This window comes from Haemaphysalis longicornis, unplaced genomic scaffold (assembly GCF_048455015.1).
Source record: "Haemaphysalis longicornis isolate Haplotype H1 unplaced genomic scaffold, Haemaphysalis longicornis Haplotype H1 scaffold_9, whole genome shotgun sequence".
Classification (NCBI taxonomy): domain Eukaryota; kingdom Metazoa; phylum Arthropoda; class Arachnida; order Ixodida; family Ixodidae; genus Haemaphysalis; species Haemaphysalis longicornis.
The window spans coordinates 159719924-159740185 of record NW_027526460.1 but is presented as its reverse complement, the minus strand read 5'-3'; the positions used below and the strand labels follow the sequence as shown (position 1 = coordinate 159740185).

At 50.4% G+C, this 20262-nt stretch overlaps 1 protein-coding gene across 1 annotated transcript; it reads left to right on the top strand.

Annotated features, from left to right (window-relative positions):
- The first annotated feature begins 18721 nt into the window (after window positions 1-18721).
- Window positions 18722-19741, top strand: LOC144153521 (uncharacterized). The gene has a single exon (XM_077685152.1). It carries the CDS (start codon window positions 18722-18724, stop codon window positions 19739-19741), a length of 1020 nt encoding a protein of 339 aa, XP_077541278.1.
- The last annotated feature ends 521 nt before the right edge of the window (window positions 19742-20262 follow it).

The following is a 20262-nucleotide window of genomic DNA, read 5'->3' as shown; positions in this document are numbered from 1 at the left end:
TGCAGGTAATCTGGTTCCGAGGTACCCAATAATAGGTAAGAAGTTGCACGATTCGTGAGAACGTTTAAGCAAACGAGGTTTTGTTTTTTTAAGGCATACTTGCGGTCGTAAGTAAACAGCTATGAAACCGCTATTCCTAGTCTACACCAGACCAATGTGGGCTGATATTTTGTGGAGGTGTTGATGCTTTCAATGACACAGAAAAAGTACGAGTATCACGCACATTAAGATAAAAAGCGAATAAGCCCGTGTGTTCGATATTTCGGCGCACGTTAAAGACCCCAGGTGGTGAAAATTAATCCGGAGCCCTCCACTGCAGCGCGCCTCATCGCCTGTGCAGCGTCGGCGTCTTAAACCTCATAATGAAACAACCAATAAACCACGCACATTAATTCGGCCACAACTTAAGCACTGTCCGCACAAAATTTTAGCGCTGGCGATAGTTCGAAGCCCCCTTATGTACGACGGCGTCCGTAGCGGCTGCTTTTGTCCCTATCTCAACCGCTGTCTTGAGTTCCGTGGCCAGAAAAGCATGAAAGGACTCTGACATCTGTAGAGAGTACCACACAGATCCTTAACTTTTGGCACCCATAAAGATATCTCAGTAATTTAGGTTGTATTGTTCCACTGAATAATTTACCTTTATGCGGTCCTTCTCTCCGAACAGCGCATTCCCTCTCCAAGACACTGCAGGCCGTGCTCTTCCTGTCGCACCCAGCGCCGACTAGCGAGTTACATTTAAAACAGCTGCACTCTTAATACGGCCTTGCTCTTCGAGCGCTGTGGTCTACAAGTTGCGTCGTGACATCTGACGCGTACGTAGTAAGTTCGAGCACTTGAACGGTCACCCCTTTTTTATTTCCTGGATTTTTTATAGCACAATTTCTCAATTGCATCATTTTTGCGCATTGTTTTTGCTATATATCGGTACGCTATGTACCGGGCTAGGGTGCACGTGCCCACGAATGGAGAAGACGAAGACGAAGACCCGGCGAGCCTTAGTCACAACAAATTTGATACGCACCGTGACACCTTATTAATAATTTACCGAATGTATGTCCGACCAATCCGTGAATTTGGATGTGTGCTGTTCTCAGGAAGCGCACATTACAAACTTCGGCCGCTGGTAACGCTAGAACAGCTAGCTCTCAGACTATGTCTGGGTCTTCCACGATATCTGCCAATAAACATTTTATACATGGAAGCTCGAATTCCCACACTAGTCTCCCGCCTGCACGCCCTCACTGTTGATGCATTCCTAAGAGTTATGGCGTCGCCCATATCCAGACCGCAGACTGCCTTTGTAAGATGGCCGTCGTTGGTTTTCAGCAGCCCATGGCCCAGGTTTAAACGCTTACAAGTGATATTGGTACAATCCTTACCCGACCCGTTACGTGTGGCCCTATTATCTGTTACCGTACCTAATCGTCATGTCTCGTCCTTGAATGTAGTTTTCGATGAAAGTTTCCCCAGAAATGCTAAATTGCTCCCGTCGAATCTCTTATCCGGCCTTTTGCAGGATCACCTTACAGGTTTTCCTTCTCATGTCATTATCGCCCCTGGTTCCTCCATTCGTAATGAGAAGGCAGGCGTGGGTATTGTTTCTCCCGATTTAGATTGGGCCTTTTCCCTTCGACTACCTGACTTCACTAGTTCTTTTCATGCAGAATACTTGGCAATTATCCAAGCCCTTCGAAAGTTAGATACCGCTAAACAACATGTAGTAGTAATTACTGACTCTCTCTCACTTTGCACTGCTCTTTCGTCCCCAAATAGATCTCCTCTACGTCGAATCCTTAATTATTTATTGCCTAAATCATTACGAGAACTTCGTTTGGAGTGGGTGCCTCGACACGCTGGCATCTGGATTAACGAATCGGCATACACGTTGGCAGGACTTGCATTGGATAGCCCAGAGGTGGAAATCTTGTCGCACATACAGCTCCTCACCTCGGCACGTTTTCGTAGATTAGGCTTTCTGCAAAGCATGGTTGAAACTGCGTGCGTAGGTTCAGAGCTCGAGCAACTGCGGTCCTCATGAAAGTGCCGGATTAGTCAATCACGCGAATGCGAAGTTAGCCTAACTAACTTTCGCTGCGGCGTACCAAATTTAAATTATTATTTGCACCGCTGTGATCTAGCCTCTTCACCTATTTGAGCATTTTGCAATGAATTAGAGACCATGGAACATTTTTGCCTCTTCTGCCGACGGTTAACCTCCATACGAAAAAGATATCTGTAAAACACTTTTAATCAGTTGGCCTACCCAATCTCTGTTCCTCTAATGTTATCATTCGGGGCGAAAGTCCTGCGTTTTTGCCGCGGGGATCTTTGCCGCGCTGTACATTCATTCATCTCTGAATCTCGCCGCCTACCGTGCTAGCCGCTAGATCAAGATGGCGGGCTGCTCTATAAAACATGTATGCGCCTGCACCAACTGCCTTCCCGCTCACTGCCTCTCCTTCCCTTCCGTATCTTGTTGCTTCATTTTTTACGTAATTTTCATGACTGTCCTTCGGCCTATCCTTCACTTACTCATTAGTGTTGATTTTATGGTTGGTGTGTCCGTCCGACCGACCGACCGACCGACCAGAGCGTGCAGCTGACCCGGAACCATGTTTTAGCCGCAGTTAGCGGCTGGACTCTTTTCTGGTTCCTGCAATAGACGGCATCGCCACTTGACTCTGGCGACGAGGATGACCAGTTTTTAGAACTGACGCATAGTACTACAGCGACGTGGCGACGCACGGCTCCATCAAAGAGTTTTCGGGTACGGGCTGGGCTTCGTGGTCGGAGTGGCTTCAATTCTACTTTGAAGCCCACGGCATCTCGGACGACGCTCGGAAACGTTCTCTTTCGCTGACGCTTTGCAGACCGTCTACGTACGAGATGGTAAAAGCACTGGTGGCGCCTCAAAGACCGAGTGAAGTTCCTTTCGAGGAGATCGTCTCCCGCCTGCGAGACGACTTCGACCCCAGGCCTTCTGAACTCTACAGTTGTTGTCGTTTCCAACGACGCGACCAGCTACCAGGCGAGTCGATCACGGCTTACGTCGCCGCCCTTAAGACTTTAGCGGCGCAGTGCAATTTTGGCACACCGGTGTTGGCCGACGCATCGCAAGGAGGCGGATCGGGGCCACAGACAACAATGCTTCCCGTCAATGCCACGTTACGCGAGAGATTCGTTTGCGGTTTTCAAGATGCCTATCTGCAACAACGTCTCTTCGCCGAGAAAGATTTGACGTTCCAAAAGGCGCTGGACATATCGCCACGCACGGAAAGTGCCAAGTTGCATTAGCAGAGCATCAAAGGCAGCGTCTCAGAGCTGAACAAAACCGGCGCGAAGGTGCCTGGGAGGAGTTCAGCGGCGCACCTGACATCGGACTAGCGCTGCTACCGCAGCGACGAGCAGCACATCCCAGATTCCTGCGCTCATCGATCATCCCGTTGCCGTTTTTGCAGGAAGGTTGGTCACATTGAGAAGACATGCATAACGAAAAAAGGCAAAAGACCACAAGGCTAGCCCTCACATTGGTAAGCTACACGCCGTCTTTCCACCTTGTACTTGCGATACCGAGCCATGTCATCAAGCCCAATGCTACGACCTGAACCATGTCTTCGCCACGTCTGTGCCTCAGAAGCACCTGGTCGAACTTCAAGTTCACGGTGTGAACCTGGTTTTCGAAGTGGATTCGGCAGCATCGCACTTCATCATCAGCGAAGACACTTTCCGCCGTGCTTGGCCAAACAAGCCACCCTCTCATCTGGACACGCCTGTGGCTCTGCGCACGTGGTCAGAGGAAGGCCTCCAAGCACTGGGGACGGCAGTTGTCGAGGTGCAGTCCAAGAATACGACCCAAAGCTTACCTTTCGTGATTATGAAGACACCTGGATGCAATCTTTTCGCCGCAACTGGTTCGAGCCGCCTGGCATCAGCATCCGTGGCATTAACCTCATTGCCTGTGACAGCAGCATCAAGGCCATTCTGGAGCGGTTTGGTTTGGTTTTCGACGACAACCTGAATAAGTAAGTACAAGGGGCCATTGGTTAAGCTGGAGCTCAAGGACTCGGTATCACCGAAGTTCCTCCGTGCTGGTCCTGTGCCGTTTGCACTTAAAGAGTGTATCGAGGAAGAAATCGATCGGCTAACCAGGCAAGGCATCATCGAACCAATACAACACTCCGAATGGGCCACTCCCTTGTCATCAATCTGAAGAAGGACGGGAGCATTCGTCTTTGTGGGGACTATCTAAGCACTGTCGACGAGGCGTAGAACAAAAGCTTGATATCCGCTACCCACTGTAAGTGAGGTGGTGGCAAAGCTCGAAGGCGGGAGGATTTTCTCGACGTTGGACCTGACCCAAGCCTACCAGCTGCTGAAGGCCATGGATGAAGCGGCCGCAATTTGGACGATTAATACGTCCAAGGGCCTGTACCGTGTCATGAGGTTGCCGTTTGGCATCTCGGCTGCTCCTGCCATTTTCCAGCGATGTATGTAGAGCATCCTGGCAGGAATCAAAGGCGTTTTCGCGTACCTGGATGACATCGTAGTTACCGGTTCGACTCAGGAGGAGCACAATGAGCACCAGGGTTAGTCCTTGCAACACTACAGGCTCAGGGTCTACGAGCCAAAATGTCGAAGTGCCGTTTCGGGCTGCCGGAGGTTGTTTACCTCGGAGATAGGATTGACGCCAAGGGGATTTCAGACGGACGAGACGATTAAGGCTATGAAGAAGTTGCCTGAACCTACATCATAGGCTACACTGCAATCATTTCTTGGCATGATTTCCTTGTATGACGGTTCCTGGAGCATGGCGCCACCATTGCCAACGAGCTCTACCAGTTACTCGCCAGGAATGTGCCTTGGAGATGGGAAGCCAAGCATGCCGCAGCTTTCAAACGTCTCAAACAGCTTGTGCTGCAGAAAACTATGCTGGCTCATTACGATTAATCGAAACCGTTGATCCTCTCCTGCGACGCTTCTCCGTATGGCATGGGCGCAGTCTTTGCCCAGAAAGACAGTCAAAGCCGGGAAGCCCCCATTGCTTTTACGTCCAGAACTGTAGGCCCAGCCGAGAGGAACTATTCGCAACTGGACAGAGAAGCTCTTGCTGTCGTTTTTGGGACCATTCACTTTCACCAGTACCTGGCAGGCCGGGAGATGATTATCTACACGGGCCATCTGCCTCTACTTGGGCTTCTGAGTCCCGGGAAACCGGTACCGGCAGTTGTGTCTCCGCGCATGACGCGCTGGTGCATCAAGCTAGCTCCGCACGACTATGAGCTGGCGTACCGGCCAGGCAAGTTACTTCAAAATGCTGATGTCCTTAGTCGGCTTCCTCTGTCATCCACCGATGATGAACCACGGTCTCCTGGTGACGTGCTCATGACGGAAGCACTTCCGAATTCCCCACTATCTGCTCAAAAGATAGCCTCATTGACGCAGGAAGACCCGACGATTTATCAAGTCTACAATGCGGTCCAAAAGGGCGGCAGTCGTCACCTAACTGCGGACACCTTCAAACCTTTTTGTAAAAAGGACGCTGAGTTGTCGACACTGCGTTGTTGCTTGCTTTGGGGGTCACGGGTTGTGAAACCAACGGTGGTTCGACCTGGAGTTTTGAAGATTATTCATGCCGGGCACAGAGGTGTGGTAGCCATGAAGGCGGTCGCACGCAGTTACGTGTGGCGGCTTGCTATAGACCGAGATGTCGAGCGAACGGCGGCTGAATGTATTCAGTTCCAACAGTCCCGGAGAGACCACGCTAGAACCCCTTTGCCTAATTGGGAACACCCATCGCGGCCTTGGCAGGCACTACATTTGGATTGCGTTGGACCGCTCGAAGGCCGACTGTCCTTGGTCATCGTAGACGCGTACACCAAATGTTTGGAAGTGCGGTGCCTCCCAAACGCTACTTCGGCAACGGTCATTCTGGAGCTTCGTCGAGTGTTTGCTACTTTGGGAATTCCGGAGAAGCTCGTCACCGACAATGGTGCTGCGGTCGTTTCAGCCTTGATAACCCCTTTTTTGTCAAAGGAACGAAATTCGGAAAATCACAAGTGCCCCATACCATCCGCCAACTAACGGCCAAGCGGAACGCATCATGTACGAACTTAAACAGGCGCTGGCGCGAGAGAAGAGTACGGACATCAACCTTCGCTTTGCCAGGTTCCTTTTTAAACAAAACTCCACTGTTAGTTCAACAGAAAAAAGCCCAGCACAACTGATGCTTTGTCGGGAGTTTCGGACCAATGTGCAGCTGCTAGTGCTTACTAGGCCCAATCTCCATCGAGAACACTCCGAAACTTTGAAAAAATTACTCCCACCTCCCTCGCGGGAACCCCTGTGTAGGTGCGACGAATAGGGGGTTCCGTTGTTGTTTCCGTCAGGTTGATTCTTCCATCGCGTGAAACGTGCCGTGAACCCCCTGCCGCGGCTATGACGCAACTTGGCGCGGCTATGACGCAACACAATACAACACAATCCACTTTAATCCAATCCAAATCCAATCCAATCCAAGCCAAGCCAAGCCAAGCCAAGCTAATCGAATCCAATCCAATGCCCCTCGCGAGAGAGTGTTCGCTATTGGAGAGGAGAGGGGGCGAGCGGCGGAGAGCGCAGCTCGCGCTGCGAGGAGAATGGGGAGGGGTGTGGACGGACAACAACGCCGTATGGAGGGACAAGGCGAGTGAATGAGATGCAGTCGCACCTAAAAGAATTGGCAGCCACCGCAGCAAGTTTTCACAAGAAACTTCAGCAATGGGCTTCGGTGGATTCTTGGCGTGCTCCTCGAGAGGAAAGGCCTTCGCTCGTGTTTAGTACAGACATCTACTGGACTGATTCGCAGACACCTGAACCATTTACGCGCAAGGCGGATGGAGTACCCAGGTCAATCGTCGTCTTTACCCATGCCGTTAGCCCTGGACACATCCAATCCAGACCTAATCCGGAACGACAGGCTTGATGCTGAAGATAGCACAACCGCTGGGAGCACTTCTGGAGAACATCTATCGCCCGGCAAAGCAGCATGTCCTCAGCCAGCATTTCAACGGCGCACAAATCCACCGAGGAACAGACGTCGTCCTGCAAGATACAGAAACTCCAACTAGCAGGGGGAGGAGTGCTACATATTGGTACGCTATGTACCGGGCTAGGGTGCACGTGCCCACGAATGGAGAAGACGAAGACGAAGTCGCGGCGCGCCAGAGCGTGCAGCTGACCCGACGCCATGTTTTAGCCACAGTCAGCGGCTGGAATCTTTTCTGGGTCCTTCCATAAACGGCATCGAGACTTGACAGTTTTCCAAACGAGGATGATTTAGAAGAAGGGGAAGGCCAGTAACACGATGGAGGAATGAAATAGGGAAATTTGGTGGCCAACAGGATACTCGCGCGGCGCCGTACAGCAATGGTTCAAAGTCGATGGGAGAGTCCTTCGCTATGCAGTGGACCTGAATAGGCTGTTGTTGTTATAAATGATGCTGATGATGAGTCTGCATTGCAACATGAAGTGACGGACCTCCGGAATGCCGCCTTGTAACTACGTCCTCTGTGTACACTGTTTTTGAAAGCCGTGGCATCGAAATTAAATGCATGTTGAAAAGACGCGTGTTTTGGCACATAAGTTGCCAATATGACTCTGAGTGGTTTTTGTACAAAAAAATGTCACCTGTGATGAATCATCGTCCTGTAAACCTGTTAAACCATATCGTTCTTGCCGTTTTGCATTTAAAAATTGTAAGCCACTACACAATGCCCTGATATTATCCCCGTCAGGTTGTGAATGACGACGTGATACCGGGGACCTTGTAAGAAGCTCACGCTTCACAATGCCCATACCGAGCCTGAGGCAATCGCACGTCGGCAAAGACGATGACGACATCGATAAAAGGCCATTTACCTACTTTGCCGACCTTGTGACGACGAAAATAATGACGAAATTGAGTATTTAGTTTCTGAAAAATTTATTAAGTGCGAATGCACTTTATAAGCGACCCTGAATTCCGGCGACCGCCGTCCGTTCACATAGCAACAGCTGCGGGTGCGCGCGCTCCTCGTCTTCCTTGGCAACGGGGGGAGATGGGCGCGCGCTGCCTGGCCGCTGACATGGCACATATCCACGTGGGGGATTGGCTAGGAATCTCCTCGTCTTCCTTGGCAACGGGGGGAGATGGGCGCGCGCTGCCTGGCCGCTGACATGGCACATACCCACGTGGGGGATTGGCCAGGAATCGGGCGTGAGAAGGGCTAATGCACCCGCTTAAAGGAGTACTGACACGAAATTTCAAAGCTGAGATCCGCTCTAGCAATCAAGTACAACGACAACACAAATAGGTGTCTGTGAATAAATGCATCTTTCTTTCTTTGTAGTTGTGTGTGTGTGTGTGTGTGATCTCTCTTTCGCGAACATTACCGAACCGTGCAAATTCAACTCGTGCATTCGCACTTCCACATTCTTCCCCTCGGGGAAATGCGGGGAAATTTATTTATTTATTTATTTATTTATTCACAATACCCCTAAAGTACATAGCACACGTGTTGTATTAGCGCAGTAAAGCGGAAAAAATAAACAAAAAGAAGCAGGAATGTTCACACTGAAAACGCAAATAAATATACATTGTAAACTTGAAAACGCAGTAATCAAATCATTATAGCAAACAAAAAAGACAGGAATATAATACAGATGGTTCAAATTTTAGCACAACACGATGTACAATCTATCAGAACAACAAGAACAAAAATAAAATACAGAGCAAAAATAAAAATGTTCAGTACACAATTTCAAGGACGGGAAAAAAAAATCCAAAAAGAAGAGGAAAGTGCTAGGTTAGCTGTTGAATTAGTTCCTGGAATTTCGTGTTGCCTTTTTGAGAAGCGATATGAGATGGTAGATTATTCCATTCGACTATGGTACGTGGAATGAAAGACCGGGCAAATGCAGATGAGTGGCAGTTTGTGCGTTTAACTTTGTAGGAGTGGTCTCGGCGAGGGAAAATGACTGGAGGTGGCTCGAAGAAATCATCGTGAAGTGACGCGTGGTGATGCAGCTTATGGAGCAGTGATATGCGGGAAAGTTGGCGGCGATGTACTAGATCAGGTAGTTCGGCGCGACGTTTTAGTGCTGTGACACTAGAATGAAATGAGTAGTCTGAATATATGAAGCGAGCTGCCCGGGTTTGCAGAGATTCAATATGTTACGATGTATGCCTGATGGGGATCCCAAATGGCTGATGCATACTCAATTTTAGGACGTATTAGTGTAGTAAAGGCAAGTTTTCCAATGTCAGAAGGAGCATGTTTAAGGTTACGCTTTAGAAAACCGAAAGAGCGATTAGCGGAAGCCAGGGTGTGTTTTATGTGATAATGCCATGACAGATCGGGTTGAAGGTGAACTCCTAGATATTTATAAGTGGATACGAGGTCAATTGAACGGTTATTCAGCACGTAGGAGGTAGGAAAGTGGGAGGCGCGATTAGTGAAGGTCATATACTTAGTTTTGGAATGGTTTAGGGTCATTAGCCAAGATGAGCACCAAGCATTGATAGCGTTAATATCAGTTTGCAAAGCTTCACGGTCATTATCGCAAGAAATTATTCGGTAAATCACACAGTCATCAGCAAAGATTCTTATTCCGGAAGAGACACAGGATGGTAAGTCGTTAATATAGATTAAAAACAGTAGCGGTGCTAGTACGCTGCCCTGGGGGACTCCGGAAGTAACAGGTTTGAAAGAAGAGGTACAAGTGTTAGCAGACGTGAAGTGTAGGCGTGATGAAAGGAAATTTTTTACCCATGATAAAATGTTAGTGAATGTTAAGCCGAGAAAGTTTCGTGAGGAGCCTGTGATGAGGAACACGGTCGAAGGCTTTTGAAAAGTCAAGAAAAATGGCGTCAACTTGGGATCCGTCGTCGAGAGATGAATGAATGTCATGAATGAAACCTGCGAGCTGTGTGTCACAAGAATATCCTCTGCGAAATCCGTGTTGGTACTTATGTATGATGTTATGATCCTCCAGGTAGTTGATAATTTGTGTGTGTATTATATGTTCGAGGAGTTTACAAATGTTACTGGTTAACAAAATAGGACGATAGTTTAGGGGAGAAGAGCGTTCACCAGATTTGAAGATTGGAATTACTTTTGCAATTCGCCAGTCATGGGGTATGCAACCTGATGATAAGGATTGGGAAAAAAGAGCACACAGTATGGGACAAATGCTAGCTGATAACTGTTTGAGTATTTTGTTATTGAAGCCTGCATGATCCGAGGCAGTAGAAATTTTGAGCCGATTGAGCAATGAAAATATTCCAGCTTCACTGATTATTATTTCAGGCATGCAGATGTCTGGAATGGAGTTAACTTTAGGGCATGAGGCGGTGTCTTCACACGTAAATACTGATATGAAGGCGTCGTTTAAAACCTGTGCACACTGAGACATGGGAATGGCATCATTATTACTGTCAGTGAGGATGATGTCAGGATGGCTAAGAGGATTGATAACACGCCAAAATTTCCGAGGGTTATTTTTTAACATAGATGATAAGCCATGTTTGAAAAAATGACGGCGAGTTGATGCAAGCAGTGACTGATATTCTTTATCGCATCGTTTGTAACGCAGCCAGCTGTGGTCTCTTTTATTGGCGTGGCGATAAAGACGTTTATTTTTGTTATTGAGGCGTCGAAGTCGCTGGTTATACCAAGGAGCGGTGTTTTCTGTTTTTATGGTGATAATTGGGATGAACCTGTTGATTAAATTAGTAATTGCGTTTTTGAAAATGACCCAATTATCTTCAACTGAACGCGATCCGTGTTCTTCCAAGAAATTATCTGCGAATGAGAACAGTTCATTGTTAATGCTTGTGTAGTTAGCCCTATTGTAACATCTTATTTGTTTTTTAGTAGTTTTACGCTTGATAGGAGAAATGTGAAGAATACCAGTAAGGATGTCGTGGTCCGATAGCCCATCGAGATGCGTGATGACAGACAAAATATCAGGGTCGTTGGTAAAAACTAAGTCGAGAATGTTAGCCGATGTGGACGAACTGCGCGTGGGACGACTAATTAATTGAACCAGTGAGAAATCGAGACAAGACTGAACAAAGTTATGCGCTTCGGTTTGGCCATCCGTAACTGATTGAGTGGACCAGGAAATGTTAGGAAAGTTGAAATCGCCAAGAATTAACAATAGAGAATTTGGAAAACAGGCGCAGATTAAGTTCAGCACACGGGTAAATTCACTTGAAAAATCAGTATTCGCATCGGGTGGCCGGTAAAAAACGCCAACAATTAGGTCACGAATACCACACTTTATGGAAACCCATACACATTCCAAAAAAGAACTAACATACTCAGGCACGGCAAGTACGTCATTTGCTACCGCTAGAAGAACGCCACCTCCTTTTCTGTGTTTTCTATCACAACGGAAGAACCTATAGTTAGCCCAGGTTAGAAAAATACTGCTATCGGGAACGTCCTCGTTTAACCACGTTTCAGTAAGCGCAATAATTGATGGAGTGCTAGAATCGACCAGGGAAGAGAACGGAATGCTTTTTGACCGAACGCTTCTGATATTTGTGTACAAAAAAGAGAGGCCACTAGAACGGACCTTTTGTGGTGATGGACAGCAATTTTTTGTTGAATGGGAAGTGAGAGGGGAATGCAGTCATACCGTGGTTGGATTTGGAACGGGTGCCGCTTGATTTGAAATAGTGTCCCACACGTACACGTCGTTGTTTATGCATAGCCTGTCAAAAATGAGCTTCACACGGTCACCATCTTTTTTAATTGTTTTTGAAAACTGCAGTAAGTTTCGCCGTTTGTCACGAACTGGCTTCGAAAAGTCACGTGACAAGCCGTAAGACGTATTTTTCAGCTTGCCGCCACGGTTCATTATCGCCTCTACCTCTTTATCATCGAAGAATTTGGCAATAATTGGCCGCGTTTTATCTGGCGAAAAACGCCCCAGGCGATGTGCTCGTGCGATGGAAGTGACCGTAAGTTCAAGCTGGTTTTGACAAAAATCAGTTACAACCTTTTGAACAGCATCCCATGTCTCTGCTTTATTACTGTCAGTGATGCCATAAAATAAGACGTTGGACCTTCGCGAGCGGTTTTCTAGATCGTCAATCTTATCCTCGATATTAGAAATATTGCTTAGCCTTGTGACGGCCCCTGAGGCACCAGAAGACTGAAGTTTAGATTGTAAATCGACAATTTGGCTTCGAAGTTTTGAAATTTCCTCGTTGTTCGCGGGAAGTTGCACAGACGCAGACGACTCCAATTTGGATTCTATTTCAGCGACTCGTTTGGAAAGCAATTCAAAGTCATTTTTCAGGCCTATATGAATGTGTAAGACCTTGTTTACAGATTCCAGCACAGATAAATTCGATGCTTCTAGCCGTTGAACTGCATCAAAGACAAAATCAAGTTTCTCTTCCTGAGGCTTAGTCATGGGCCCTGGGTTTGACTCGACGTCACCGTGTAGCAATAACAGGCGCCAAAGGTGCAACGCTGCCGCGCGAACACGCTTCCAAGAGCAAGAACAAGGGGGCCACGACACCGCAATAACACAAACGTCATTGTCACGGTAGCTATGCGTATTAAAGTAACTGACCTACAGTTGAAAGAACGGTGAGCTCATCAAAGTCATCGCGCTGTCGTGGCCCGAAGTGGCGTCAAAATGCGCGCGCTTTTGACCTCCCTCGTAGGCGGCTGGTTCAGCGGAAGCAGTCACTTGTTGCCAGACAGGAATCCGGACGGCCGCCGAAAGCGCTGGTGCTGCCGCAAAAACTGCAGAATGGCCGTTAGCAGTCAAAAAAACGCCGTTAGCAGTCACAAAAATGGCCGTTAGCAGTCACAGTTAGCAGACACAAAAATGGCCGTTAGCAGTCACAAAAATGGCCGTTAGCAGTCACAAAATTTAGCAGTCACAAAAACGAGAGAACGCGTCTGGATGGGCACCTTTCGAAGGCAATGACATAGAGATGAACGAAAACTTAGCAGCTGGCAGTGTAACGTCCGAACAAACGGTTCGGAAACCAGTTTCTAATTGCCGTCATTATCCTAACCATGGCCATCATCATCCTCAGCATCTTCGTCTTCGCCATAGTGACAGTGCCCGGGAGTTGCAGCATGGACGAAGGACGCCGTCTTGCAATTTGACGCGCGCTCCCGGGCTAGGACAAGCAGCACAGTATGGCAATCCTGTGTTTCCATCGCTGCTAGATTCTATCCTGAAGGCCACCCAATCGGCGAATCGATATTTAGTCGCCCGGGGGCCTCAGTCGCCAGCGCTCATCCTTGCCTCCGCCATCTAGGTTTCAAAAACAGCTGCATTGGGTTCGCTCCATCATTTGGTTCCGGAAGCGCCTGCAGCACTGCTAAGCCGGCAAAAGAGCTTCGCGGCGGTAACAACGGGCTCCACTGCGAGTGTCCGACGAAGCTCTTCAAAGCCAACAAATCTGCCCAGGTTAGATATCATCTCGCAACACTAGCATGAACCCGCCTCTCTTCCCTGGTGAGCACAACGCGGCTGAGGACCCATTGTCCGCGCCTGACGGTTGGTGTTGCACCAAAATGAAAATTACACATCGTACTTACACATGGACTATCATGAGCTTCAGTTTCTGCAAACAAAAATGCGGCGACAAACTGGAGAGTGCGATCTTCCCTTCGGGCGACCACGAAGACGTTAAGTGGTGCTTGGATGTCTACCCCAATGGCAGCGACGGAAGTTCAAGGGATTATACATCTGTGTTCCTTCGACTAGTTGACTGCGGGAACAATGAGGCAACTGCCAAATTCACTGTTTCAATTGTGAATGCCGACGGGGAAGTGACGTACACAAGTTATAGCCAGACTCCGTACCTGTTTCGTGTCGGAACACGTTCCGGCTGGAACAAATTTGTGTCCAGAGCGACTCTCTTCAAACCAACGTACAAATTTTTATCCGACGACAGCCTCACAATCTTGTGCAAACTGAGCGTCTTGGAAGGTGAGCCTGTTACCGTCTCGGGACAAAACAACCCTAGCACAATGAATGTACCAAATTGTCAACTGTCGGAAGACTACGGAATGCTGTTTCAAAGCGGACAATTGAGTGATGTAGTGTTCGTCCTTGATGGTCGTGAACTTCGCGCCCACAAACCAATTCTGGTGGCCCGATGTTCCGTTTTCGCCTCCATGTTCGAGCACGATATGCTGGAGAACGTACTGAACAAGGTGGACGTCAAGGATATTGACCATGATGTGTTCCGTGAGATGCTCCGATTCATCTACACCGGTAAGGCTCCGGATATCGACAAATTCCCGATGGACTTACTGGTTGCTGCCGAAAAGTACGCCTTGGAGCGCCTGAAAGCAATGTGCGAGAAGGTTATCTCGTCGAACCTCTCTGAAGAGAATGCTGCGGAAGTGTTCGTGTTTGCCGATATGCACAGTGCGCATCAGCTGAAAACTGAGGCCATCAGATACATCTGCGCTCATGCATCGGCTGTGAAGAAAACCGCCGGTTGGATGAACATGATTAGCAGCAATCCCACCCTCGCCTTGGAAGTGTCGACGGAGCTAATCTCGCGTGCGATGTCACCTGTAGGCCCGCTTGCCAAGCGAATGAAACATGAATGAACGTCACACCCTTGAAGCTTCTTGCCACTGGTGATGTTGTTGAGGTTGCCGAACTGTGAAGATACATTTTGCGGATCTTTGAACTGGCTAATGATGGCGAAATATTCTCTGATCTGGTGAGCACCAGGGAGGCATGAAAAACTCTCCCGCATTAATTTTTTCTGAAATTTTGGAAGTCATGTCATTAAAGAACGTTCAAAGTAAGGAGAGCTTAAATATCACAACTGTTGCTTGCATATCGGCGACGTGATATTAAATGCTGTTTTCAGCACCACATTTTCTCGGTTTTTCACTTATTTTGGTCGTAGAAGACGTGCGAGGAAGGCCCATAGCGGTTTGCCTTCGAGCACATAATTTCTGTATTTTCAGTTCTTAAACTTTCTCACACATAATTTAAAAACGGGAAATTCTTTTCTTGGAATATTTACATCGCTGGGAGCTGCACACGCGCCAAATGAGCATAATGTTTGAATATTGTGGCCTTGCGGGGGACGCGTTTTGCCGAAAGGGCTCCGCTGGTCTTGGGTAGCGTGATTTATCTGCCCAAGAACGGGCCTGGGTCACCTTAAAATCCCCTGCATATACTGCAAGCCGAATGTAATGATTTGCCGCATGACAGGGCTAGCCGAGAACTGATATGAGAGAGATCTCGATTCGACATGCTTAAGTAAGTTCGATTTAGTGCAAAAGCACTTACTCCTGGAGGTCTCGCGCGCTATTCATGGATGCTGGCTTTCGAAGCTCGGTTGGTTGGGGTAAATGTAGGGCTGACAACATTCTTAAATATCCACTCAAAGGGATAGGTTAATAACTATGCTAACTACTGCTATATATACTGGTGTGTACGCGGTGTTTCCCTGGCTACCGCTGGATGACGCCACAGATCTGCTCCAGGTGCGATTGTGTAACGCGAGCAGGCGAGCGGAAGCCGCGCCCGCGCACCGCCACGTCAGAGAGCAAGAGTGCTCCCCGATGGGCCACGCGAGCCACCGTTGTAAAGAGAACCAGTTCATTAAAAAAACGAGTTCCCAGAAAAACGCCACCTACATTGAGCCATCCTGCATTACCGACCGTCCCGGTCGGAGCTTTTGTCTTCGTCCGATTCGGAGCTTTCCGAGTCGATATCCTTCGCCCAAAGCTTGACTTTGTCAACGGGAGCTACGCTGGAATATGCTCTTCGTGTCCTCCGGGTGTGCTGGACGTCTTTCATGCGTTAGCGGTCATTGAGAAGCTTCTCGGCGATGACGTACGATCAATTGTATTTGACTTTAGGTTTTCGGGATTCTCCGCTCGCTGTGGGTTCTCGCTCAACTAGAACGATGTCTCCAGGTTGAAACTCAGACGGTTCAGCCCGCTTCTTGTTGTAATGTGTTTGCTGCTTATGTTGGGTCTCACGGGTGTTTTCCGTTGCTGCGGCCCGGTTCTCTTCCAACTCTTTGTAGAAATGTTCCGTGAGGGCGTCTTCCACGCAGTCACCCGTAATGCTCCGTGATCTGCAATTTGAACAGAAGTCTAAACGGCGTAGTCTTCGTGGCCTGGTGAATGGTGTTATTAATACCCCATTGCACCTGAGGCAATGTCGAGTTCCAATCCCGACCGTCTTCTCTTTTAGTCATGCGTCCACCGCCGGAGTTATCATGCGGTTGTAGCGTTGCACTTGACCATTTGCTGGGGGCGCTGGGATCGCCGCAGGGAGCGAACGCACTTCGCATCAGCTCCGACGTTTTCGATTAATTGCGCCGGTCCAATCGATTATATCGACGAGATTCTGTTGTAGGGCAGTGCAGCTTGGCCTGAGGAATCAACCGATACCATTTTGGGCAAGTTGCAGCAATTTTTCGCCGATTTATCGACGAGAAGAGATCGGCCAACGTGGCCGGCTTGCTAAGCCTAACCTAGGCTTAGCGCGACTTCGGAGCCGGGCGTGCCGGGGGCGGCCGCCACGGCGCAGACGGCAACTATCCACGAAGAGATGACGACAACCATGGATCTGGGTACCAATTTTCTTTCCGAGGAAGACGACGGAGTATCGGCGATGCAAGTCAGCTGCATTCACGGGCGGATGTCGGTGGCGGTCGCCGGCAACGTGGAATCAACACCAGCGACAGGAGCGCAAGAAGGCAGGTGGCAGATGGCGAGGCGGAAGATGCGGCGGCAGGAGATCGGCGCGGCGGCCGGTGAGTCAGTCCCCGTTGTTTCTGCTCCCCCTGCCCCCCCGCCGCAGCCCCTAGAGACCCAGCAAAATTTGCGAGGCAGGTCGCAGCGAAGCTAACTAAAGCAGCGCGCATGCCGCGCGCGCTGCCGCGTGAGGACATTAAGATTATTTTCAGGCCACGTGGCGGGTTGGACGTAGCCCGCACCGTGGCACCCACGCTAATGGAGGCCATTTTCGCAGTGGCAGGAACTACCATGCAGGAATCCAGAGAGGATACAATATGCACTAACAACGCGCAGAACATTATCGTGGTCAGCACGCCACACGAGCACAGGGCTCGCATGTACTCGGAGGTCCGCTCGCTAAAGATCGCGGGTAGGGAACACGAGGTGTACACGTACGTGCCGGCGCCCGAGGGCACGGTCAAGGGTGTTATCAGAGATATCCCGCTCACGTACTCCGAGCAGGAACTGCAGGAGAATATAGTTAACGAAACGAATCCGCTCGCGCTAGAGGCGCATAGGATAGGTAAGACCACTACAGTCATCGTAGCCTTCGAGGGCTCTAAGGTACCCAACACGGTCAGGTTCGGAGCCTTGGTTACCAAGTGCAGCCTGTACAAACAGCATTATGAAGTGTGCCGATGCTGCGGCAGATTAGGACACAGGGCAGACGTGTGCCCCCACCCGGACGCGCAAGTATGCTTTGCGTGCGGAACGTCCAACCCGGGACCCACGCGCGACCAGGTCTGTAAACCCCGATGCAAGCTTTGCGGAGGGGCTCATCCAACCGGGGCGGCGGGCTGCAAGAACCGCTACAAGACCCCGCACGTGGTCAAACAAAGAATATGGGAGCGCAAGCAGGCGGAGGAGCAGCAGAAGAGCGCGCCGAAGCTAGGCTTAGTCGACTTCCCGCAGCTGCGCGCGCCCGAAAAAGGCGCGAAACAGCCAATGTCACCGAAGAGGAATGCTGACGTCAGAAGAGCGGCAGCTGGAACAATAAAAACGCCGGCAGCTGGCGGAATGCGAGCGGCCAACGCAGCTGGCGAGGCTGGCGGGAAGGGCGGAGTAAATAAAGCCCCCCACCACCGCTCCGGCAGTGCGCCGCGCGCCGAGCTTAGCTCGAAGACAGTAATCACGTGGGCCGCAGCGATAGCGGGCCCCAGGCGGGAAATTCAACCGCAGGCATCCAGAGAGAACGATGGGGAGCTGCGACAGCAGCAGGAAGGGCGAACATCGATGCAACCCGCACCGGAGACGATCTTGCTCCAAAACGAGGTTGCGCGGCTCCGAGCATAACTCGCGCAGAGGGACAGACAAATACAAGAGCTCAGCAGTAAGCTGGACCAGATTCTAAGCAACCGAATGCAGCTGCAAAAGACCCCGTGCGAGCCAAGGAGGGCAGCGCGCAGGCGGATGCGGCAGCACAGACAAGCCAGCGAGCAAGAATTATCAACACAAGAACAGGCGATGGACCCACAAGACGACGAGATAGTCGAAGACGAGGAGAGCACCGTAACGGTGCACAGTGACGATTACTCTGCGGAAGAAGAAGTAGGATAAGAGGAGGCGGAGGCCGAAGTAGAGACGGAGCACACGTACGCCAGCCCCAGAGCAAAGAGGCGAGCTACAACTATGAGCGTCATGGAGCGCAGGCAGCAACAACTAGAAGACAGTCACCAGCAGCTCGAGAGAGAGCAGGAGTCAATCAGCAAGAGGCAAGCGACGCTAGAAGCGACAGTGGCCGATGGCAACGTCCGGGTTACCAACATAGAGCGCATGCTACAGCAACTCCTCTCGCAAATGAACGAAATGAAAAAAATCATCCACCAACAGCAACAGCAGCAGGCGCAGATGCTGTCAACGCAGCAGCAACAGCAGCAGGCGCCACCTCAATCACAACAGCAACAACCAACGACCAAGACTCGCCCAGTATGGCCGGAGCAATGTTAGGTCGAGAGTTGGTCATATGGCAATGGAATGCGAACGGCCTACGCACAAAGAGGGCATCGTTACAACAGTACATACGACACGCCGGCCGAAGACCGGACGTTATTCTAATACAAGAGACACACACCGAAGACACTCCGAAACTGCCGGGGCACCGCTCCTACGCCAGCCCGCCCAGCGCGAGAATCGCAGGGAAAGGAGCCGGGCAGGGGGTGTGTACCCTGGTGAGGAAAGGAATCACCTACGTAGAGCACGGCCTACTCCGGAATACCGCCATCGAGCACCTCGCCATCGAGGTGGTAACGGGCCGTAAGAAGGAAAGCACCTACATCGTAAATATCTACAGCAATCCAAAGCAAGTTCAACAAAAGTTCAGAACCCTCATACACAAGACCATGCAGCTGGCGGGTAACAACACCGCGCTGGTGTGTGGTGACTTTAACGCGCCGCACACGGCGTGGGGCTACCCGAGGACAACGACCAAGGGCCAGAGCCTCCACGAAGAGACCCTGGCGGCAGAATATCACCTACTCAACGACCCGGCAGTCCATACGAGACACGGCACGTCAACGCAGAGGGATACCAATCCCGACCTGGCCTTCTGCAACGCTACCACCGGAGTCAGCTGGCAGAACACGGGCGAAACTCTGGGCAGCGATCACTGCATCCTCGAGATCGTGGTGCCGCTGCGCGGACGAATCCCGTCTCCCCGCAAGCACGCGACAATGGATTGGAACAAGTACAGGCAGGAGCTGGGTGCCCTGACAGGGCAAATCGAGGACATCGGCGAGTGGTCGCGCACCGTCAACGCGGCGACCAAGGCAGCCACGACCGAAGTCGAAACGGACGAAGGGACGCAGCAAGTAGACAGCCGCCTAGCGCACTTGCTGGAGGCGAGAAACTCGCTGAGAGCCCGGTGGAAGCGACAAAGACATAACCGAAGGCTCCGCAAGCGCATCGCCTTACTCAACATCGAAATCGAAAAGCACAGCGAGGTGCTCTGCCGACAGCAGTGACAGGCGGTCTGTCAAGAAGCGGACGGCCAAATCCACAAGAGTAGAACCTGGCACTTGCTCCGTCACCTGCTCGACGAAGGCAAGACAAAGGGAACGCAACATCACATCCTGGCGCGAACGTTACACAGGGCCAAGCAGGAACTCGGGGAAGACGAGGTCCGCCGGTTCGTAAACGACAAATATCTGCCGGCCACGCCGCAGACCCCCCTCCCGAGCTACACCGGCGCAGCCAACGCCGAGCTCGATGCGGACATCGAGGATTGGGAGGTCAGAGCGGTGATCCAAACCATCAATTGCAAGTCGGCTCCGGGGCCGGACGGAGTGTCAAACAAGGCGCTGCGCAATCTGAGTGACGCAGCCATAACCGCGCTCACCGGTTATTTCAACAGATGCTGGCGGGAGGGCAAGCTTCCCGCCGGCTGGAAGGAGGCCAGAACGGTCCTAATTCCAAAGCCGGGCAAAGCACCGAGCATAGAGAACCTGCGGCCCATCTCCCTGACGTCCTGCGTGGGAAAGGTGCT